The 22,782-nt window shown below is 38.9% G+C and overlaps 1 protein-coding gene and 1 pseudogene across 2 annotated transcripts; both read left to right on the forward strand.

Annotated features, from left to right (window-relative positions):
- Window positions 1–1,210: 1,210 nt before the first annotated feature.
- On the forward strand, window positions 1,211–13,157 carry RAB7 (ribonuclease 4). 2 transcript variants are annotated; one of them, XM_006108136.3, is made up of 2 exons: window positions 1,211–1,347; window positions 11,887–13,157. In XM_006108136.3, exon 2 carries the CDS (start codon window positions 11,904–11,906, stop codon window positions 12,339–12,341), a length of 438 nt encoding a protein of 145 aa, XP_006108198.1. In that variant the 5' UTR covers window positions 1,211–1,347; window positions 11,887–11,903; the 3' UTR covers window positions 12,342–13,157. The 2 variants fall into 2 exon arrangements, with proteins under 2 accessions (XP_006108198.1, XP_023604552.1); XM_023748784.1 differs by having other exon boundaries at window positions 1,221–1,347; window positions 11,876–13,157.
- LOC111824494 lies at window positions 6,320–6,729 on the forward strand (annotated as a pseudogene).
- Window positions 13,158–22,782: the final 9,625 nt, after the last annotated feature.

The raw sequence follows: 22,782 nt of genomic DNA on the forward strand, positions 1-22,782 counted from the left end.
CAGCTTAACCAAGGAAGCAGAAAGGCTTACACAAAGAGTGCAAAAGGTGCAGCTCTCATAGCTACACACGTTCACTCTCAGAGAAAGGGCAGACCTCTTCATTACTCAGAAAGATGGAGTGTAGGCCACAATATGTGAGATGCCTCCAGCCACACCCCGCTCATTTGTGGCACCAGGCAGGTGCTACTGGAATGGGATTTTTTCAGCACTAACAAGCAACAAAAGTTTAGATGACAAATACCTTCTTCGTTTGTTTCTTAATAAACATCTTAAAATCAGTAACCCAAAAAGGTAGCTTCAGGGTGGCAAAACTTTGATCCCTTTATTAGTAAAAGCTGGAATGGCATAAAAACCAAGATAAATACCAAACTGGTGAGGGTAGCAATTAGAAACAACCATCCATCACCAGGAAGTATGGTCCCTGGTGAGTATTACAGTCTTTGTCCCTTTGTCTTGTCAATCATTAGTACCTGAATTCTCCTATTAAGAAAGTGCTATAACAGGGTCCTATTAGTGGAGAATAATTTTTGTAAAACTCCTGGGTCCTCTGTCTGCTCTGATTCTCTGTGCCTGTAAGTTAATTGCCCTTTAATAAATTCTGTTCTATCCTATGGAGTTGTCTGCATCATTCTTCAGTCTAAAGATACCTTTCATTAAAATGGCCATGACACCTTTGCCATATCGTGAGGCATTTACTATCTGTGCAAGTTACTTAGCTTCGCAGATGATCAGTTGCCTCATTAACTACAGGATATTTGATTCATTAAATCTGCTAAACTCTCCTTGGTCTGGCACCCTGCAAATCGCCAGCCACAGAAGGGTAAAAAGGCCTGGTTTCTGTTCTCTAATAGCTTTCAGTTTAATGCAAAATACAAACAAGAAAACTGTAATTTTCAATAAAGAGTGATTAGTGTTCATTGTCAGGGCAGTTTTAAAACCTACATAAACAAATATAGATATAAAATGGGCTTAATAAAATTCCTGGTACATCATAAAGTTAGTTCCATGTCCCCTTGAATGATTATAAACTTTGAGGGAAGTTATTTTATTCCTCCAAAACAAGACATTCTCAAATAGCCCACTTTCTAGCTAGCTCCCAACTTCCTGTCTTTCACCCTGGGACAGTGACTTGCAACAGCAGTCCTTCAGTAGATTGTGTTAAATGTTAATGTTGCAAACATTGCTTAACCTTGAGGATTAGGGTTCTTTTGAACTAGTTTCTCCACCCAGTTCATTTGATCGCTATATAATCAGAACCAGAGGGATCCCGTGCACACAGCAGGAACCCATCTCCAGGAACAAAGAGCTGGAAACCATCTTCAGTTGGAGGGACTCTTCCAGATTTTGGTAAGATTCTTACCCCTGGGTAGTCTATCGCTGTACTTTTTAAATATATACATACTATTTCTAGCCATTTAGCTATTTCAATGAAACAATTTTTCCCCCTTTAAAGCCTATGTGCCTAACTTATGAACTAAGAAAAAATGAACCAGATTCTAAAGTTTAAAATGAAAGCAGATTTCTTTTGGGATTGTCTATATGTCGCTGGATGAAGGGAGATTACTGAGACTGGGAGCAAGTGGAGGTTTAGGAGGAATTCACAAAGTCCTGGGGAAGCCATTAGCTGAAGGGCATTGGGATACCCCCAGGGAATAGGCATTAAATGTGGCAGAGCAAGAAAATAAACAAAAAGAATGCTTTTAGTTCTGTTTTCTTCTAATCTCTACAAATTTTGTACTTAAAAAAAGTTTTGATTGCTCTTTAAGAGCCAAGTGGAACACATCTAAGAAGTTACACTGGCAGGTTGAAGGGATGAAAGAAGGAAAAGAGATAAAGAGAGGAATATGCCTTGAGAGTTATGCTTTCACTTTGTGGGATATTGACCTAGAATATATAAAAGTGTGAAGTTACATGTATGGAAATTACAACCATAGTTACTTGTCATAGAGTGTAAGTTAAGTCCCTGGTGTGTAAAGTTGGACGAACCTCTTGAATACAAAACATTGCCTGTGGAGAGAGGAAGAGAATTCTTGTGAAGATTAAAGGATTGGTTTGAGACAGATGATAAAGTTAGTCTGAAGAACACTGAGGACATATTTCATTGACAAAAAGCTGACTGACACTTATGTGCTTGACTATGGAAGGTTATGTGTGAGTGAGTTTGATGACCAGATGTGAGGCTCTAAACCCTTGGCCTAGGCATTTCACCTCAGCACCACAAATGATCTGTCTCATACTTGTTTTCTCCCAAATTCATTTTTCCTCTTTTGGGGAAATTTAGGATTGAATATATGAGTGTGCAAGTTGTGAGTGGGGGAGCAGATATTAGATACTGGTGGCCATGGTGTGTACCAACTGGGCTTTGGTTTCTGGATGTCTTAGGGATTCAAGATTACAATAAGCCTGAGCAAAATTTAGCTAAGTTCTTACAGAACTAATGTGCAAATATTGCATGTTAAAAGCAAAGATTGTCCTTTACCTCTCCAGACAGGGATGTGAGGCCTTCAACCTCCATCGAGCAAGTTGCTTTGTAGGATATGAAGCCCCTGTGTGGCATCAGTCTAGGGCCTTAATTAGAGGTGGTGTGGGCTTTGCTAGTATGCTGAGCCTTAAGAAATGATACATCTCAGTGAAAGTGGATCACAGGTCTTCTTATCATCTATTTCTTTCACAAGGTGCCTTATGCTACCAACTAAACTTATATAAACTTGTCTCTGTAATTCCACTAGACTTTCGCTAATAAAACTAGAAAAGATTCTCCTATGCTTAATGAGAACCATGGAATTTCAGATTTTACAGTTAGCAACTCTCTCATTCTATAGATAAACAAACTTAAGCCTGGAAAGGAAAATTAAGTCAATCACTAAAAAAAAATTAAAAAATATTGAGGGTCTACTGTGAGGCAGGCACTGTGATTCAAGGTGCATAATATGGGCTCTGCCCTCCTGTAGAGTGTACACCAGTAGGAAACACTGAAAAGTAGACAGGTAATTGGATAACAGCTTGAAAATGGCACCTGTGGAAATTGGCAATAGGTTATAACTTGATTTTGTGATATTCTTGTGAGCAGATGGTGAGTTTTATGACTTTTGCTTTGACACTTGTATCTAATGGGGTATCCTTGGTCTCAATATCTAAGCACAGAGTGTTTGGACAAACTCTAGACAGGCCCAGCAGCTCAGACCCCCTTCTTTGAACAACAATATCCCCACAACCTGTAGAGCACTGGCACATCTTACAAGGACCCATGGTCTCCACTATAGCATGGAAGATGCTAGCAACATGTCTACCCACCACTGCCACATAATGACTCTTTTGGCTACTACAGCTCTGGTTCTACTTCCTGATTTTGAACTCTGGGTTTCTGGCCCCAGGCAGAGAGGTGTTGCCTTGGTGACCCTAAGGTCCTGTTCCATCTTGGGAATCTGAGATTCTATAATTGCCTTTGACATTAGAAGGCATATTTGACTATCAAAGAACAAGAGACCTAAATTAATCCAATTCAATAGAACATTGATGAGGTCTTCCACAATACTAGAAAAAGAAAACACACCCAGAACACTAAAAAGCACAATGTAAATGTAAATAGCTTGGCAAATGGGAAGTTTGGCAGGCCAGCAGCTGTGTTGAAGCAGTGGCCATGTATGAATACTTGTTATTCTTTTGGGGCTGGCTCTTCCCTCTTCAGTCATGTACCACTTATTTGCTCAAGTCCCAAGAACATGCTTTCATTTGATTCTATTATAAATTATAATTGATGTTCTTAATGGAAATATTTTCAGCTGTTATTTATTTTAGTATTGTGCAATGACCAAACATTTTCTTAGTGTATAATTTGGTATTCTTCAACAGTGTGTCAAATTTGTGTATTATTATTATGAATCAGACAAGGTGTATCAATGCCAAATGATGATGAGAAAGAGTGTTCACTTTGCTCCCTCTCTCACATGCCTTCCCATGAAACCATCAGATCCCTGGATTTCCTGGTCTTTCTAGATTCACAGACATACTTCAAGGGCTACTTAGTAATACTACAGGCTTACTACTAGAACTTGTGGCATCTTTAATAATGGTATAAAAATATTTGTCATGAAAATAATTTTATTGACATAGTAAAGTACAAAATAAACATTACTAATTAATTTAATGTTTATAAAAATGTAACATTTGTTTTCCTTTAATTTAGGATTTGTATGACTTACATCACACTTAAGAATAAATTGAAGGTCCAATTTTTTCTCCCATTGTAAGAATTTCTCATTAGTGTAATGGTTGCTAAGAAATCATAGCCAATCCTAAAGTAATTAAGTTGTTAATTCACAAACAATTTGAAAAACAAATTATAAAAATCACTTTCAAATTTTTTTGAAAAATCACTTTTATTATTGGATGTGGGAACACTCATACATATTTGATATAATGTGGGGGAAGATATGACAGTTTTTAAAGGTTCTGAATGTTCTTTAAATTTTTCTCCAAAGAAGTAAAGACATTGTCAGAAACTACCTGCTTCAAACACCAAATACTTTTCAGTTCTCAAATCTTCACATTACTTAGCACGCAAAGTTTTAAAAGATCATAAGAAATTTGTTTTCTATTTTGTTATAAACTATACTTGTTTAATTCTATTTTAATAGCTATCATTGAGATAAAATCATACTCCAGGAAGAAGCATTATATTTACTTTATGGGTTTATTTGAGTGTCTGTGACACACTGCCCCCGGGAAGTGTGAGTTCTACAGTTTAGACTGAAAACTCTTGACAGATGATGGTAGCAATTCTCTTCTCTTCCTTATTCTTTTTTTTTAAAAAATACTTTATTTATTTAATTTTTAAAATCCTCAACCCAGGGTATTTTTCCATTGATTTTTAGAGAGAGTGGAAGAGAGAGGGAAAGAATGAGGGAAATATTGATGTGAGAGTAACAGATTCATTGATTGGCTGCTGTAGGAGCCCCAACCAGGGCCCTGGCCAGGAAGGAGCCTGCAATGTAGGCACATGCCCTTGACCTGAACCAAACAGTTCTTTGGTCCGCAGGCTGACACTCTATTCACTAAGCCAAACTGGCTAGGGCTTATTCTTCTTTTCAGGAAGATGTTAAGAAATTATTACAGCCAATTATAAAAACTTTGGCTTGAGGAAAAGTTCTGAAGAGGTTTTCTTTGTTGTTGTTGTTTTGTTACCACATAATAACATCATATGCCTGTTGTGTAACAGTTTATATACACTTATAGGGAAACTAGAAAATATTCTCTGACAATAATCCACATTGTTCCTAAGGATTAGCTTGAATTCCTCTTTCTCCAGTCTTCTGTAAAAGTTGACCCCAGACCCACTTCCAGGAATTGCATTGATTCTTCCATGCTCCTCTCTGTTTTTTCTAACTAGTACATAATAATTCCACCTTTAGCCACAAACCAACTAATTCTTGGGGAATTAGGCCTGTCTCCATTCACCTCAGGGCAAAATTGCTCCCAACTACTATCCTTATATCCAGCCAGTTTATTAGTTTGAATACCTGGAATCCTAACTTTAACAATCCTCTCATTCGCCCTTTCCTGGGTTTTGGGTGCATTAGAAGTCCCCCTTTGATCTCTTGGTCACTATAGCTCAGTTGGTTGAGCTTCATCCCATGCACCAAACATTTGCTGGTTCTATTCCTGGTCAGATCAAACCCCTGGTGTTGCTTTGATCTCTGGTCTGGGTGCCTATAGGAGGCAATCAATAGATGTTTCTCTCTCACATCAATTGTTCTCTCTCTCTCTCTCTTTCTCTCTCTCTCTCCTCTTCCTTCCTTTCTGTTTAAAATCAAATAAACATATTTCTTTTTAAGTCCATCTTTTTGATAAGTCTCCTATCTTATTGTCTCATCTCAGTGAACTGGAGCTCCTATTCTTTCCCCATGGATGCTACATATCCTTTTAGAGAGGACTTGGTTATGTCTTAATGGTCTCTGTGTGCCTGGACCTAGCACAGTGCCTTGTACCCAGAAGAGCTTATGTAATGTTTGTTATTGAATCAATTAATAAATGAATTAGAGTGTGAATGGATATTGCCATGCTATGACTGATAGAATGGTAAATACTCAGTGAGTCTTAAGGGATAGGAAAGAATATTTGGGGCTAGAAGTTGTGTTCAGGAAATTTTAGATTGATTTTTCCAAAGGAATGGCTTGCCCAGAAATGTGAGATTAATGAGGAAAAGAACTTATGCAATTTAGGTGTCTGAGAGTACCTGACTCATGATGCCCTGTCCTTTCAGCCTAATTTGCCCCATCATACCTTTTTCCCTTGGCAGGAGCCTTTATTAGTACAGATAATGATGGGCCTGGGTCCCCTGTTGCTGGTCTTCATGCTGGGTCTGGGGTTGACCCCACTGACCTTGGCTCAAATGACAACAGTATAGACTCTTCCTGGCCCAGCACTATGATGCCAATCCAAGTGGCCACAATGGCAGATACTGTGAAGCCATAATGAGGAGATGAGGCCTAACTTTACTCTACAAAGACACCAGTAACAGCATCAAGGTCATCTTTGAAGATGAGAATGGAATGCCTTACAAAAATTTCAGAATAAGGAGGTCTCCTTTCCAGATCACTACTTGCAAGCATAAAGAGGGTCCCCCTGGCCTCCCTGCCAGCACAGAGCCACATCAGGGTCCAGAGACATAGCTGTAGCCTGTGAACATGGCTAGCCTGTCCCTTTGATGACTCCTTTTACCGTCCATAGCCAGCAAGACCCTGACCCAGAGTTGGCTCTGGTCTCCATTCCTGGCATTTTCCCCACACACTCCAAAACAGTGGTGACTACATTCATTGCCAGGGACCCAGAAAATGAGCTGCCTGGATCTTTTGTTTTCTGTTTCACAATATGTTAATAAATAAAAATGTCTCTGAAATCACTAAGAATCAAAGTCTTCTCATCAATTCCTGGCTTATTGATTTTCCCCATTTTCTCTACTCAGCTGCCCCAGAGAGGATGGCATGGAATACAAATATGCCTTTTTCCCTATCAGTTAGCTCCTTCTCAGTCAATAGGGAGGGAGACTTTCTCTTTCTGTGAGTGTAAGGATGTTAAATTCTTCTTACAGAAAGAGCTGCGAAATGCCAGGGTTCATGGCTGCTAAGCAAAATTTTTTAGAGGAGCAAATTGTTCTGGCTGTCAAATAAGCCAATATTAGTTTTACAAAAGTAAAACTTTGAGAAATAGTGTTTAGAACTAAATACCAACAGATGAATTCAACTTTCTATCTACCTCCCTCTTAAACTTTCTCTCTCTCTCTCTAACACACACACACACACACACACACACACACACACACACTCCTGCATGAACACCAACATTCACTCCTAGTATGCACCTCTTGTCTTAGGCAGGAGGTAATTTTGAGTTGCTTTGACTAGACTGCTCCCAGGGTATTCTCCTGGATATTTCATATAAAGATTAAAAATTTGATTACTTTCCATTATTTTCTCTTGAATCTTTTACTTTATCAATGGGGGTCGGGCAACTGTGAGGTCTTTGGGAATTTATAGAAAGATTCCAAGCTTATCCCTTATTCCTCTTTGTCTAAGTTTGTTTTCAAGTAATCACAAACTTAGGTAAGCAGACACTCTTCATAAAATACACCAATCAATTCACAGATTTAATGGTTAACTTCCTGCTACCTAATTTCTATCAACAGGTGCCTGAATATTTTATTTATAAAGTAGTTGCTAATAAATTACAATTATGAATCACTAGTTTTACTGTCTTGTGAATATATGACGGTGGTGGTCACGGTATTCACAATGGTGCCCTCTCCTGCTGCCTATATTGCCCTGAAATGGGCCAAAAGCTTTGCTTCTTCAATACCCAGGTCATAGATCAGTGTCCAGGTGCCACCTGGAAGAGCCAGTCTCACTGAAATTATTTAAATTTATGCAGGAAGAAATGGAGAAGTAAATTACTGGTGCACACTCAGCACATGAATCTTTCTTCCTTGAGTGAACCTATTTCAAACTTCATATCACTGTCATTTTCTAAGTAAGTAGGAAGAAGCATTTTCCAAACCTCTCTTAATAGAAAATTTGCCTTATTTAAAATCCCAAAATACCCTTAGGAAGTGAGAAAAGTTCAGATTTTGGTAGAATATTTGGACCCTTTTCTGAGGTTCTCCAACCAGTACCTTCACCTTGATATGATGCAAGATGTCTTCCATACAGATCGTTGACCTACTCCAGGCCTTGATAGGAAAGGCCAAAGGTGTGGATCATTATTATATTGAGTGTGCCATAGCTGGGAAAACACAAATCTTCTCCAAACATCTGCTTAGAGTATTATCATTGCATTCTCTGCTCTGGTGTTAGGGCAAATGACTGTTTCCTAGGGAATCACATGGCAATGGGATGGGGCTGGTTGCTGACGTGCTAAGGGAACTAGCAGCTGGGTAGCCAAGCCTAGCACTTTTTGCTCTGGGTCTCTTGTGCTCTCACAACTTAAAGCTGCTTAAAATGAAATGTCATGTGACAGGCAAGATAGTATGTATCTCAAGTGAATTATTTAAGGAAATGAAGTCCGGGTCAACTTTGCAAGGAAAAGAAAACAAAAGCCACAAAATGCCCAAGCCCTTTGAAGATGGTGATATGCAAGGAAGAAAATTCCACTCAATGTGAAGAGGAAAATTTTTTGTAGGGACACAGCATAAATTTGAGTAGCTGAGATATTTCAACTTAAAAACAGCCTTCTAATTTGGAAGGAATACAGGTACTCTACACAATTAGGCAGAGGGGAATAATAATATACACAACGTGGTGTAGTCATTCATTATTTTATCCAGAATGAAGGAACCAAAGGAAACCAAGAAAAATGGAAATTGCAAAAATGACCATTGCCAACACTTACTGAGCACTTACCATGTACCTGGCATTATGATAAGCACTTAACATTGATTTTATCATTTATTCCTCATAACATCCCTAGAGGTAGCTATTATTATACTCAGTTACATATGAGGAATAATGCTGAGTGACGTTAAGTAATTTTCTCCAGATCATATACTTAAAGTGGCAGAACTAGTTCTTTGGGATCACAGTATCAAAAGAAGTTATTATTGAGGATCAGTGCGGTAGAGTGGAGAGAGCCTTTGAGGCAAGCTCTGACCAAAAAGTATGTGTTGGGATGGTTTGGGGATCAATTCATTTTCTGTTGTAGCTCCGGTACTGAGATACACCCCTTGATGGCTACATTGAACTTCTGTTGCCAAATATTTGATGTCTTATTAAATCAGTTGGTTATTGTGGCTGAGGCTGTGGGTTTGCTCTTGCATGAATAGTTTAGGTCTTCTCTGTAGCCAGTTATCTTTCTAAATCATATCTTGGACACAAAGAAGCAGGATGAGAAAAAGTTAGACAAAACCATGCAAAATCAGAGGTGCAAGATTACCCCTGCAAGATTAGATTTGGAGAAAATAACCCAAAGTACATTGTTGTGATGAAACTATTATCCAAGTGCTAAGTGTACCTTCAGAAATTCTATCCATTAGTCTAAGGATGAGGAGTTAATCAGCATCATTTCTCCCTGCAACTCTTCTTCCCACAACTGTCCCCTTCTAGCTCTTCCTAAGTCCATATCTCATATCTATAGCTGTAGGCACTGAAATGTGACCTAGAGCCTTCTAGCCTTTTGTATACAAGCAAAAGGCGGCTGTGACTATAGGAGATAGCATTTTAGAGAATTAAGTTATGTTTGAAACTGGTATGCAGGTCCCTCATCAGCCATTTCAGTCATCCAGACAGTGTGACCTGCCATCATGAAGCTTCTTTGAAAACAAAGGACAGTAGTACCCATATTCATCAAACTAGGACTTCAGCTACTATCAGCCCTTGGACTGCATGTGTAGAAATGGGCCTGTATGACCCTCAAAAAACGGTTATTTCTGTTTGGTTGCTCACTTCCTGTTGAGTCAGAGATTAATTTTATTTGCTCTAGTGAAGAGATTTTCAACTGGTATGCCCCCCAAATTTTTAAAACCTGCAGTATCTGACTAGTCAGGGAAACTGACCACTTTTCCCTTAGATTGTCAAATTGAAAAAAATGACAACCAACACAATAGCTGCCTGGTGTGAATGAATCAAAATTATAACTATTTATTTAGTCAGATTGACAAATAATATATTTTTGGTGTGCTTCAGAGTTTAATAATTAGTTTATGTGTGCCACGAGATGAAAAAGGTTGAAAATCGCTTCTATAGTGAGTCAGCCCTGCCTCATTGCCATGGTCAAAGAGATTCACAATTCATGAGTTCATGCCAATCCCAGGAGAGTCCGTCAGATGGCAGCATCTAGCTAGTTAGTGTTGGTGAGAGAGTCCCACTTCCCATCCTACCCTATCCCACCCCTGATTAAACTCTGTTACTACAGAGAAGCAACTCTGAACATAAAGGTCTTTAATATCCTGAATATTTGGGGAGTGTAAAGAGAGAGGGAGTAGAAGATGTGGAAAAAGCACTGATTTTAGGCTCAGATAGGTCTTGGTTGCTTCCTTTCCTCAGTCAACAGAAGCAATGTTCTAACACTAGATGGCAATGCTTTCTTTGTTGTGGCTCTGAAGGTTTTTGTTTAGTTTTGTGTTTTTTTAAAAAAGAACTCTATTAAACATGCTTATTTTACGCTGCCAAAAATGCCAACAGAATAATTCTGCAACTAGAGTGGACAGCAAACTAAAAACAGCTATTGAGAAGATAGACTCAGCCTGAAGGATACATGCATGATGATGAATTATATCACCAGGGCCTAGTTTTTAGGTTGTGCATATAAACAGCAAGGAAAGAAGTCACAGTCCAAGTCCTCTTTTGTGGAGATTGTGCTGTTGAGATTTATTTTTAAAATTTCTTTTATCAGTCAATTCTACAAGCCTGGGAAACACCTTCATTCCCTATATCCATATCATTTCTTCATTAATTAGCTCCCTTGTTTTGTTTATTAGTTCACTCAACCAATATTTACTATTTTCAGAGCACTTTGGCTGGATACTCCATTTTTTAAAATAGGATTTATAAGTTTTCAAAAAAACCAGCTCAATTTTAATATCATTAAAAGAATGCCAACGGGTGAAAAAGGTGAAGGAATTAAAAAGTACAAATGGCCAGTTTTAAAAATAGCCATGGGGATGCCAAGTCATCATAGGGAATATAGTCAATAGCATTGTAATAACCATGTACGGTGTCAGATAGGGTGCTAGACTTATGTGGTGATCACCTCCTAAGGTATATAAATGTGTAATCACTGTGTGGTACACCTGAAACTAATATAGTATATGTCAACTGTAATTTGAAATTTTTTTAATTTAAAAAAAGAATAGACATATGAGAGGAAAGGCTAACCCTAAATGTTACTCTATTCTTTTCCCACACCTTCCTCAATTCCCAGATGTCAGGAATTAAAATCAGTTTACAAACTCTCATTGGCATATCCTGTCTGTCCAAACCTTTGGGAATCAGAGTCTCCAGGGAACCAAACACTCTCCAAAGATCACATGACTAGAAAATTTCCTCAAGAGACAGACAACTCTAGTTTCATTTAGATCTGCCTTTTCTCCCTTTTCACACCCTGACCATAAAGGACATATACACTTGGACATCCAGCCCGTCAGTCTCTGCCCTGAGTCATTGTACTGGCTACAGCACTGTCTCTCTTATAAAAGAGAAAAGTTCTTGCTTTCAGAGAAGATCATGTTTGCAAACTTTTAACTTTTGGGGAAGCAGTGATGAGAAAAGTTGTGAGCAGAGAATTGGGGAGGAAAGAGTAGACTATAGAGTTGAGGAAATATCAGCTTGCCATTCTCAACACCTCTCTCTGGTGCCCATTTGTTACCTTCCTTTCTCCTACCTCTTGGTTTCTCTCCAGGCACCTCCAAGGCAGTGATGGCTCTCCAGAAGACCCTTTCATTGCTTCTGCTCTTGCTGCTGACCCTGCTGGGGCTGGGGTTGGTGCAGCCCTCCTATGGCCAGTCCACGTACCAACGATTCCTGCGGCAACACGTGGACTCTAGAGGGCCAGGTGGCACCAACTTGTACTGCAACACGATGATGCAAAGACGGGGAATGACCAGGCCTACGTGCAAGCAATTCAACACCTTCATCCACGAAAACATCAGGACCATTAACAACATCTGCAGGACCACCAACATCCGGTGCAAGAATGGCAGGATGAACTGCCATGCAGGTGTAGTGAGAGTCACAGACTGCAGGCTTACAGCACGTTTCCCACAAAACTGCAGATATCAGGGCAGGGGCAGCTCTAGGCGTGTTGTCATTGCCTGTGAGGGTAACCCCCTGGTGCCTGTGCACCTTGACAGCTAGATGCTACTCTGAAGGGGTTATGGCCCCGTGGTTGACCTTTTACTTATTGCTTGAATAGCAATTTGTAATGCATTTGAGCTGTCTCGGGCTCTGCCTCCTCTGCTTATTACTCCCTTTTCTCTATATAATCCATTCTGTTAAATGCATCAAAGAGAAATGGAGACATAAACCTATAATGGGACTGGGCTTTTCTGTAAGAAAAAATTCTACAAACTCTTCTGTTTCCTTTATAATACTGGTCAGCTTAGCTCTCTCAGATCCTATCTTCTGGAATTTAGTTATTATGTATATGATATAGCATTACCAGTATTTTAAGGTGCTTCCATCTTAAAATGGAAGCACCTCCTCATTTTAATACCACTGCACCCCTGTGATGCTGATGTTGCTACATATAGGAGCCCAAAGTTAAAGAATTTCCTGAAGAGGATGAAGTTAGTGGAAATGCTGAAGCAACAAATCCACTTCAACTGGCTACTAATCCGGGACTTTTTCTACTTCATCATAAGGAGTGTTTGAAAGTATCATCTTTTTAATATTCTCAAAAGTCAGCAGTTGGGGGAAGCATTAAAAACTTGGAAGTATAAACTGGCAAAATGAGACTCATTTTGTACAATTGTCTGTATAATTGGCAACCTTGTTATGTTTGGATCTAATAAGACTAAGACATGATACAAAGAACTATATTTTTCTCTTCCCAAACTTTTGAATCATTGTAGTAAGTTAAAGTATTAACAATGTACTAGATCATTAAGACTCATTCACTCTTCCTGATTTAAAAGATTTTTCATGTACTCCTTTAAATAAAGAACTCAAATTACAGATATCTGTGAATATGGTGCTATGGTATTTATGTGAAGATTTTTTTCTTCTATCCTCTTTTAATTCTTCCCTAGTTTTTAACATGCACCAACACCTTAATACCCTCATAAATTGGTTCACAATTAAAACCTATTGGATCAATGACCACGACACAGAAACATTTGTGTCATTTACTAAAGACAATTCTCACACCCTTCTCTTTCCCCTTCGATTATTTTGAAACAAATTGCGGAACAGAGATGTATGAAGACACCAGCAGCTAAGAAGGGAAATATGTATGTGAGAGTGTGTGTGTGTGTGCATGTGTGTGTGCACGCACGCCCCCGTGAAAGGACCAAACAGAAAATATTTGAATTGCAGGAAATATCCATTGTTTATATTTAACCTGATTGAGTATACATTTGCATTGTGAAGAAATCAATACAATCAAGGTAATCAATGTATCTGTTACTTCACATGATTACCAAAAGTGACTCTATTTTGGGCTGTTTTCAACCATTCTTTTCAACACTACTGAACATCATAGCTTAGCCCAGGCAGTTTCTACTGAATGCATATTGCTTTCACACTATTGTAAAGTCAAAAAGTCATAGGCATGAAAATTCATGAGTAAAATTGTGAATCATTTTTGCTAATTCAAGTCACCAAACTAAAACTTAATAACTAACCAAATTTCAGCCTCTTCCAGAGGTGGAATTGTAAACTAATCAATTTGGAATTTCCTAATCAGCACTGATAAGGTAATCTGCCTGATATGACCCCCTGCCCACCTCTGAATGAAGGTGTCCTGTTTAAAATAAACCACTCTATTAACTTGGTAATCCACCTTCTTTCTGCCTATAAAACCTCCCATTTTGTACAACTCACCAAAGTGCTTTCTAGTTGCTAGATGGGATGCTGCCCAATTCCTGAATTGCTTAATAAAGCCAATTAGATCTTCAAACTTACTTGGTTGAATTTTATTCTTTATCTCCTACCCCCAAGGCCTTGCCATTCCTTTGTACCAGAAGACTGTCTTTGATGTATGACACAAAGAGCTCCTGGCTCTTCTTAGACTGACCTCCAGTGTTCTAGATGAGGAGATAAATTGGTACTGGTTAATAATTCAGAAAACATGATAATTCAAGAGAAACATCAAAAGTACTTTATTCAAAGTAATGTCCACTGCTAGCTACACATTTTCCTCATCTTTCAGGTAATTTGTGGATACCGTCCCAATAGAGCTTTTCTTGTTTTGAGGCAAACCATTCAGAGACCCAATTTTTCACTTCTTCATATGTTTTGAAGTGCTGCTCAGAAATTACATGTGCCATCTATCAGAACAAGTGGTAATCTGAAGGAGCAAGGTCTGGTGAATACCTCGGGTGGGCTAATACTTCCCAGGCAAAATCTTTTAACGTGTCTTTAACTGGTTTTAAAGTGTGTGATGGTGCATTATCATGAAGCAAAATTACTTTGCCATGTCTTCTGGCCCATTCTGGTCATTTTACCATCAAAGTGTGGTTCAGATTGATAATTTGTTGTCAGTAGTGATCAGTATTAACAGTTTCACCTGGTTTTAGAAGCTCATAATACACCACACCTTCCTGATCCATCAAACGCAGAGCATTGTCTTCTTTCTGAAGTGATTTGGCTTTGCAGTCGATGTTGATGGTTGACCTGGATCAACCCATGTTTTTGTGCATTTGGGATTCTCAAAATAAATCCACATTTCATTGCCAGTCATAGTTCAATGCAAAAAAAAAAAAGACTTTCTTTCATTCCATTGAAGCAACATTTTACTGATGACTTTTCAGTTTTCCATTTGTCTTTTGTTCAGTTGATGTGGCACCCATTTTCCTTCCTTTAAAATCTTTTCCATTGCTTGAAAACGATGAGAAATTGTTTGCTGAGCAACATTTAATCTTTCTGCAAGTTGTTTTTGAGTTTGACATGCATCTTCTTCCAATAATGCTTGTAATTGTTGGTCTTCAAACTTTTTTGGTTGACCTGGATGTTCTTTGCCTTTCACATAGAAATCATCACTTTTAAAGCATTTAAACCAGTGTTCACAAGTATCTTGAGATGGAGCATGTTCACCATAAGCTTCCCAAAGTATATGATAATTTTCAGCAAGACTTTCCTTCAAAATAAAGTAATGAATTAAAACTTCCCATTAATGCTCTTTTTTTGGCATAAAATTCAACATTTTTAAACATAAAAATATCTATGATGTTAACACTTTCAGAAAATTTGACATATGAAGTTTTGAAGTTTGTGGTCAATACAACAAAATAGTATCGGTATCAAAACGATCAAAACGCATATATATCAACATACCTATAACTCCATCTATTGAAAAAAAACTGCATTATTAATCGATACACCTGGTATATCTGGCCTCCCACCTGCACTTAGTTGGACTGGTTACCCTGTCCTGCACAGGAGATTATATATATATATATATATCCCGCCCTTCCTACTCTTGCTTGCTGACATCAACACATTGGACCCAGCCCACTCTGAGAGAATGCAATAAAATTTCTTAAGCTCTCACCATGTTTCTTGGCCTGTCTCCAGTCAGTGTTAGAGAAGACTGGAGAAAAAAACAAGCAATGCTTAGAGAAAGGGAAGTTATATTTTAATTGTAATTATGCGCAGGCCCAGAGAAAAATGTGTCTTTCAAATTCTGAGCCCCCAACATGGAGGAAACATTCTCTACACTTTTTCCAGTCCTTTGTCTCCAAAATTTGGAATGAAACTTCTGGGCCTTCTGAGAAAGGAGGCCTGTGTGCTGGGAAGGGGCCATGAGACCATATCTCAAGGACTGGCCTGGTGCCAGCACTGACAACTTTGTCTGGGGCATAGTTTATGGCCTCTCTGGAATGGGAGTAGTCTTATTTTTTTTTTATTATTTAAGCAAGCAAGTGTTTACAGAAGCCAAAATAGCCGGGTTAAAATTTCAAACAGCAGTTCTTATATAAGATGGATGCTTCATTAGCACGGATTTAACAGTCACTTTTCCACAACTTGCCTCTGCACACTCTTCTTCCTTTGTTTTAGCTGAAGATAGTATGTGCCCAAGTGCTGGCCACCTCTTTCAGTTACTCATCTTTGAGTTTTTCTCATGTATGTATGAGATATTCATGATAATTACTTGTTTGTTTTTCTCTTGTTAATCTGCTTTTGGTTACAGAGGTTTTAGCTGAGAATCTAAAAGGATAAAAAAAAGATTTTTTTTCTCCCCTACACTGTCCTCAGAGTCTGAATTTCAAGTAGTGATTCAGGGTTAAAAAAAGAAAAAAGAAGGAAGTGGATTTATGCCCATTAAGCCCTGATCTCTAGCTTAACTCAGCTTATTAGGTTTCAGCTATTTCCAAACACCAATTCTTCTGCTATATTTTTTTCGTATTGTAATCTCTCCCACATTCTTCCAATAAATCCCCACCCTACTCACACCACCATTTACATTTTTCCTCTTAAGCTACCTCAAATTGTTTTGGGTTGTTGGCAACCAAAAACTCTAATGAATAAAATCAATTTGCAACATTTGTGATCTTCATGATCACCAGCATGACTGTGCCATCCAAATTTTGGAATTTTTCGTGTATACTAGATGCATATCCTATAGGAAATATCAACTTTCTCTAGTACAGCACATAATCTCCTACATAATATGACGTTTGCTCACCTCTCTGGCCTCATCTCCTATCATTCACTTTACTTTCCTCTTAAAAGCAGTCATACCTAGCCACTTACGGTTCCAGCAATATACTATACACATTTCAGCCACCGAAACTCCTTTCCAATTTGTTGCTACTGTCCTATGTTTACTTCTTTGGCCATTGAGAAGCTTGTAGGCTCCAATTCATGGTGATCCTTCCCCTCTGTTACCAAACAAAATTCAACAGAGTAAATTTGGCTTTATTAAGTGATTCATAAATCCAGCAGCATCCAATCTAGCAACAATGCTTTGCCTAATAATCTCACCAAGGCTCAGTGGTTTGAAATTCATCATACACAACCAAGCCCTCTGCAATGCAACAAGGCAATGCATGGTGTCAATAATTATACTCAGCACTGTAAGCCTCAAACCACCTTTCTGCATGACTCCTTCCAGAATGTGGCTGCTGCCTGTGAGTTGCCCAAGATTGTCTGCAAGAAAGGCCACCAGAGCCCCAAACCTATTAACCTCACTAACTGCAATCTCACTGCAGGGAAGTATCCTAACTGCTGCTACAAAGATGCTGCACAGTACAAGTTCTTCATTAGTGCCTGTGACCCCCCTCAGAAGAGAGACCCTCCCTCTCATTTGGTTCCTGTTCACTTAGATAAGGTTGTTTAAAGTTCTTATCATTTTGCCTCTCACTTGGTGCAGGTTCCCTTATGCTCTCTTCTGCCTTTTCTTTGCTGATATCCCTAGTTCCCATAGAACAAAAAAGGAAGGTATTGGGAGAATTAGAGTATCAAGGACACTAGACAAGAGTTGGGACAAAAAGAAATAGGATTCATTTCTGCTTCGGAGCTCTGTGTGTTTCAAAAGAAGGCAATAAGGAAGAGGGCAATGAAGTGTTCAAACCTCCATAATTTTAACCTCAGGACTTCTGTTAAGCTTTGCTATGCTGCATTAGCAGCAATAAAACATTTTCTGCTGCATTCTAATGAGTGTGAGAATGAGTGAGAACTCTTTTGTTACCAGAAGAGGACTGACACTAAAGGAGGGTCTCTCCCATCACCAGTTGTAAATAGGCACTACTCTGGTGTCAAGGGAAATGAATTTCAGGACACTCACGTAGGAGGAATTTAGGCATAGTGGCAAAATATATATATTTATTTACTTATTTTAATTTATCTTTATTGCTGAAAGCATGAAAGATGTCCAGTTTTTTTGTTTCCCATTGACCCCCTCAAACCCGCACCTACCTCTCCCAGGCCTTCACCACTCTATTGTCTGTGTCCCATGGGTTATGCATATATGCATACTAGTGGCCCAGTGCATGAATTCGTGCACATCAAAAGGGAATTAATTAGAAGAAATATTTTAATATTGTTATTTGCCCTTTCTCTATAATAGAAGTGTCAGAGATGAAAGGAAATTTGTAAAATGTATATGAAAATAATATATAAATTTATTAATATATAAACAATAACTACATGATATAACAACAACAAAGACATGATATAAAAACAACAAAAAATTTATATAAAAACAGCAAAAATGTATTAAAAACAACATTGATACAAACAATGACTGATAAATTGATTTAACTTATTCTAATATCTTTCTGTATGCCACATTAAGAGTAAAAACACTTGAAGAGTTCTTGACTAATTTCCCTTGTGATGAAGTATTTACAACTTTAACTTTAACATCACATGCTCTTTGAACTCGAGAGAAAGCAACATATACAACTGACCATGTCTGAAAACGGGTTCAGGTAGGAATATTCCTACTCTGTCTAGAGTTTGTTCTTGTGATTTATTAATAGTCATCGAAATGCTGGCATCACAGGAAACTGTCTTTAAATTAATTTAAATGGGAGGCCAGTGTCAGATAAGGACAAGTCAATTCTTAGAATCAGAACAACCTCTCCTTCCACAGATCCTGTTAATACTTCAGCTTTTATTATGTTAGATCACAATCTCTTGATAATAAATCTAGTACCATTATGAAGACCCCATTTACTATTAAGATTTCTCAGTAGCCTGATGATTGCATCCACTTTCAATTTTAATTTATAACATAGCATTCCTAAAGGAGTAATATTATTAAGAAATTCGATGGGAAAATTTTCCTTTATGGCATCATCCATTGAATCGATAAAATCATCACTCAAATATGTGTGAAAATCTCCATTAGACATATCCAAAATTTCTTCATTTAATTTATGAACATGCTCATTTTTTGGACAAAGAATCACACGTTTAGATATATTTTAAAATGTATCTACAGATATACTATTTTCAAAGGTAACTTCAATAATAGATCCATTACAAATCATTTCACAGGGGATTTCAATAATATCCATTCCTAAATGAAAACTGCTATCAAGTTTGCCATCTCAAAGTTTTACTAACCACTGGCTACTAGAGGCCCAGTGCATGAAATTCGTGCACAGAGGGGAGGGATTCCCTCAGCCCAGCCTGCACCCACTCCAATCAGGGACCCTTCGGGGGATGTCTGACCACCATAAACTGGCGATCAGACACCCCTCTCACAATCTGGGACTGCTGGCTCCTAACCACTCAATTGCCTGCCTGCCTGCCTGCCTGATTGCCCCTAACCCCTCTGCCTGCCTGCCCGATCGCCCCTAACTGCCTCTGCCTGCCTGATCACTCCTAACTGCGCCCCCCTGCTGGCCTGATCTCGCCCCCAACTGCCCTCCTCTGCTGGCCAATTTAGTTCTGATTGGTCAGTTTCTGTGCCAGTCAGCATCAAAAGCTCCACCTCTAGGAAGCCATTGACTACTCACAGTTGACCCAGATTTGGTTTTGATTGGTCAGTTTCTATGTCAGTCAGCGTCAAAAGCTCCACCCCCTAGGCAGCCATTGGCTCCTCAAAGTTAACCCAGATTTGGTTCTGACTGGTTAGTTTCTATGCCAGTCAGTGTCTCTGGGCCTATCAACTGTGCCCGATCAGAAAGGTGGGGCTGATCAGCAGCTCTGGTGGAGGACTGGAAAGAAATGGAGGCACAGCTGTTGGCCAGGCTAGGAGAGAAAGAGATTCAAGTTCTGATCAATGGCTTCCAAAAAGGCTATGGATCAGACTCTGCCTCTTTCTCTGCAGGCCTCTCTCTGGGCCTGATCTGCAGCCCTCTAGGCCAGTGATGGCGAACCTATGACACTCGTGTCAGAGGTGACACATGAACTCATTTTTTTGGTTGATTTTTCTTTGTTAAATGCAATTTATTTTTTTATTTTTTTATTTTTTTAAAATATATTTTATTGATTTTTTACAGAGAGGAAGGGAGAGGGATAGAGAGTCAGAAACATCGATGAGAGAGAAACATTGATCAGCTGCCTCCTGCACAGCCCCTATTGGGGATGTGCCCACAACCGAAGTACATGCCCTTGGCCAAAATCAAACCTGGGAACCTTCAGTGCGCAGGCTGATGCTCTATCCACTGAGCTAAACCAGTCACGGCTGGCATTTAAATATATGAAATAAATACCAAAAATATAAGTCTTTGTTTTACTATGGTTGGAAATATCAAAAAATTTCTATATGTGACACGCACCAGAGTTAAGTTAGGGTTTTGCAAAATGCTGACACGCCGAGTTCAAAAGGTTCGCCATCACTGCCTAGGCCAGTGGTTCCCAAACTTATTTGGCCTACCGCCCCCTTTCCAGAAAAAATATTACTCAGCGCCCCCTGGAAATTAATTATTTTTAAATTTTAATAGCAATTAAACAGAAAGATATATGCCCCCAAATGCATCCTGTGGCCATCACTGCCCCCCTGGATCGCTGCAGTGCCCACCAGGGGGCGGTAGCGCCCACTTTGGGAATCACTGGCCTAGGCAGTCAGTGCTGGGTCGGGCCTCCGCAGCGGCCCCAGTCAGTGCTGGATCAGCACTGACTTCAGGTCTAGTAGAGCCTTTGGTCCTAGTTGGTCATTATGACACTGGCTCTTTATTATATAGATAAGCAGAATCCTCTGATCTATTTGTTTTAAGAGACAACTGTCTGAAATATCCCCAAACACTACAGTACTTTAAACTCGTTTGTACTATGGCTGATCACATAGCATGCAGTTCAACACTGAGACATTGTCAAAAATCCCTTCCAAGGAGGAGAACTTTCACACCAAATGCAACATTCAAATTCATAATTGCTCTTAGTAATCTATCTATGATGTTTATAGCATGACTGGATGCCATGGTGCATTCATCAATAATGAGAATTGGGTCTTTTTAATGGTTTATATCAAGTCTAGAAATTGAAGTTTCACTTAATGGAATTGGTAATTTATATTGGGAATGAAAGGTTCTTCCACTGAGAAGGAAATTTGCAGCAATAACTATACCACCACGACCTATAATATAATGTATTAAAACTTCATAAAGATACATTTTCCCACTACTGCCTGGACCATCCAAGAAAAAGCATTTGAGGTGTACAGTTTTATCTTCAATGGTAGAAGTTATAGTCTGACAGGACCTGTGACCAGGAGGGAGGAAGAAGCTATCACTCTATACCAACCATGTCAAACTCGTGGCCCGCAGGCCACATGCAGCCCACAGCAAATATTTTTGCAGCCCAGCCAATATAACAGTATGTAAGAAATGTTTTAATAAAAAATTTTGTAACTTAATTTTTATAATATCCTGTTATACATAATCCTATATAATAAAGAGCTAATATGCAAATGGTCATCAGACCCTCATGCCCTCGCACCGGGCTTCTAGTTATTTATAATGAACTACAACATTCACTAATGAATAAATACTACAATCGTGTTGCATTCAGTTCCCTTACATGCCTTACGTGCAGTCACACCATTTCTCTCCACTAATACTAGCAGCGAATATTTTAGCTGCCGATTGCCACATCATTAGTCTTGGACTGAACTGTTTGGTGAGTGCAACAGGAAATATTTGACTTTTGAAGGACAAGAAACATAGGTTTATTTGCATTATGCTTATTAATTTGTGTGGTTATTCAGTGTCTGGTAAGTTTTGTTCAAGAAAAAATACTAATTTTTATTAAAATGTTCTATTATTTTATGTTAACCATTACTCATTCATTTCAGCCCTTTGTATTCAGCATGTCTCTATTGCAATAAGCTTACATTTCTATGAAAATTGAAGCTTTTGTTTTTTTGGGGCCCACATAAACTTAAACCTTGTTTATTTGGTCCATGTTAGCCTTTGAGTTTGACATGCTTGCTCTAGGGCAGTGGTCGGCAAACTCATTAGTCAACAGAGCCAAATATCAACAGTACAATGATTGAAATTTCTTTTGAGAGCCAAATTTTTTAAACTTAAACTATATAGGTAGGTACATTGTTATTAACTTAATTATGGTACTCGTAAAGCTTAGGAAGAGCCACACTCAAGAGGCCAAAGAGCCGCATGTGGCTCGCGAGCCACAGTTTGCCGACCACTGCTCTAGGGGATTCTTGCGAAAGGTGGCAGACCTGCCTTAACTTTTCTGAGCCCCTGGATGTTTTACTGGAATCTTTATGTTTAGATCTCAAAATGTCCTTGTTTTAAGGACACTACAGATACATGTGTTTTCTCAAGAATACTTACCCTGCTGATAGTATCTAGAGGTTAATTTTAGTTCAATCTGTTACTACAATAAAAGCCTAAGGAGGCAGGCGAACAGGGCTGCCTGGTTCCTTTAGCCAGGCAGTCCCTTAGCCCTCTCTTTCACAGAAACATGTGTCAGAGTAATCATTCATCTATCGCTCAGGATCTGCTGGTCAGTCCAGGCAAGGTTGAACATGGAAAATGGGATGTGTACTCAGACAGTACCCTCCGTTCCTGCTATCTCTCTCAGGGTAGACTGGGTGCGGTAATAGAGTGGGTGTTGAGAAAGGTGGTCTTTGGGTGGCCTAAGAGCCAGTGTTAAGTGTGGAAAGGGCTGCATTGAAGTTTAAGTTCTCAGGATTTCAGCTCTCAGGGACCAGGGGAGAAGG

This window comes from Myotis lucifugus, unplaced genomic scaffold (genome assembly GCF_000147115.1).
Source record: "Myotis lucifugus unplaced genomic scaffold, Myoluc2.0 scaffold_1800, whole genome shotgun sequence".
Taxonomy (NCBI): domain Eukaryota; kingdom Metazoa; phylum Chordata; class Mammalia; order Chiroptera; family Vespertilionidae; genus Myotis; species Myotis lucifugus.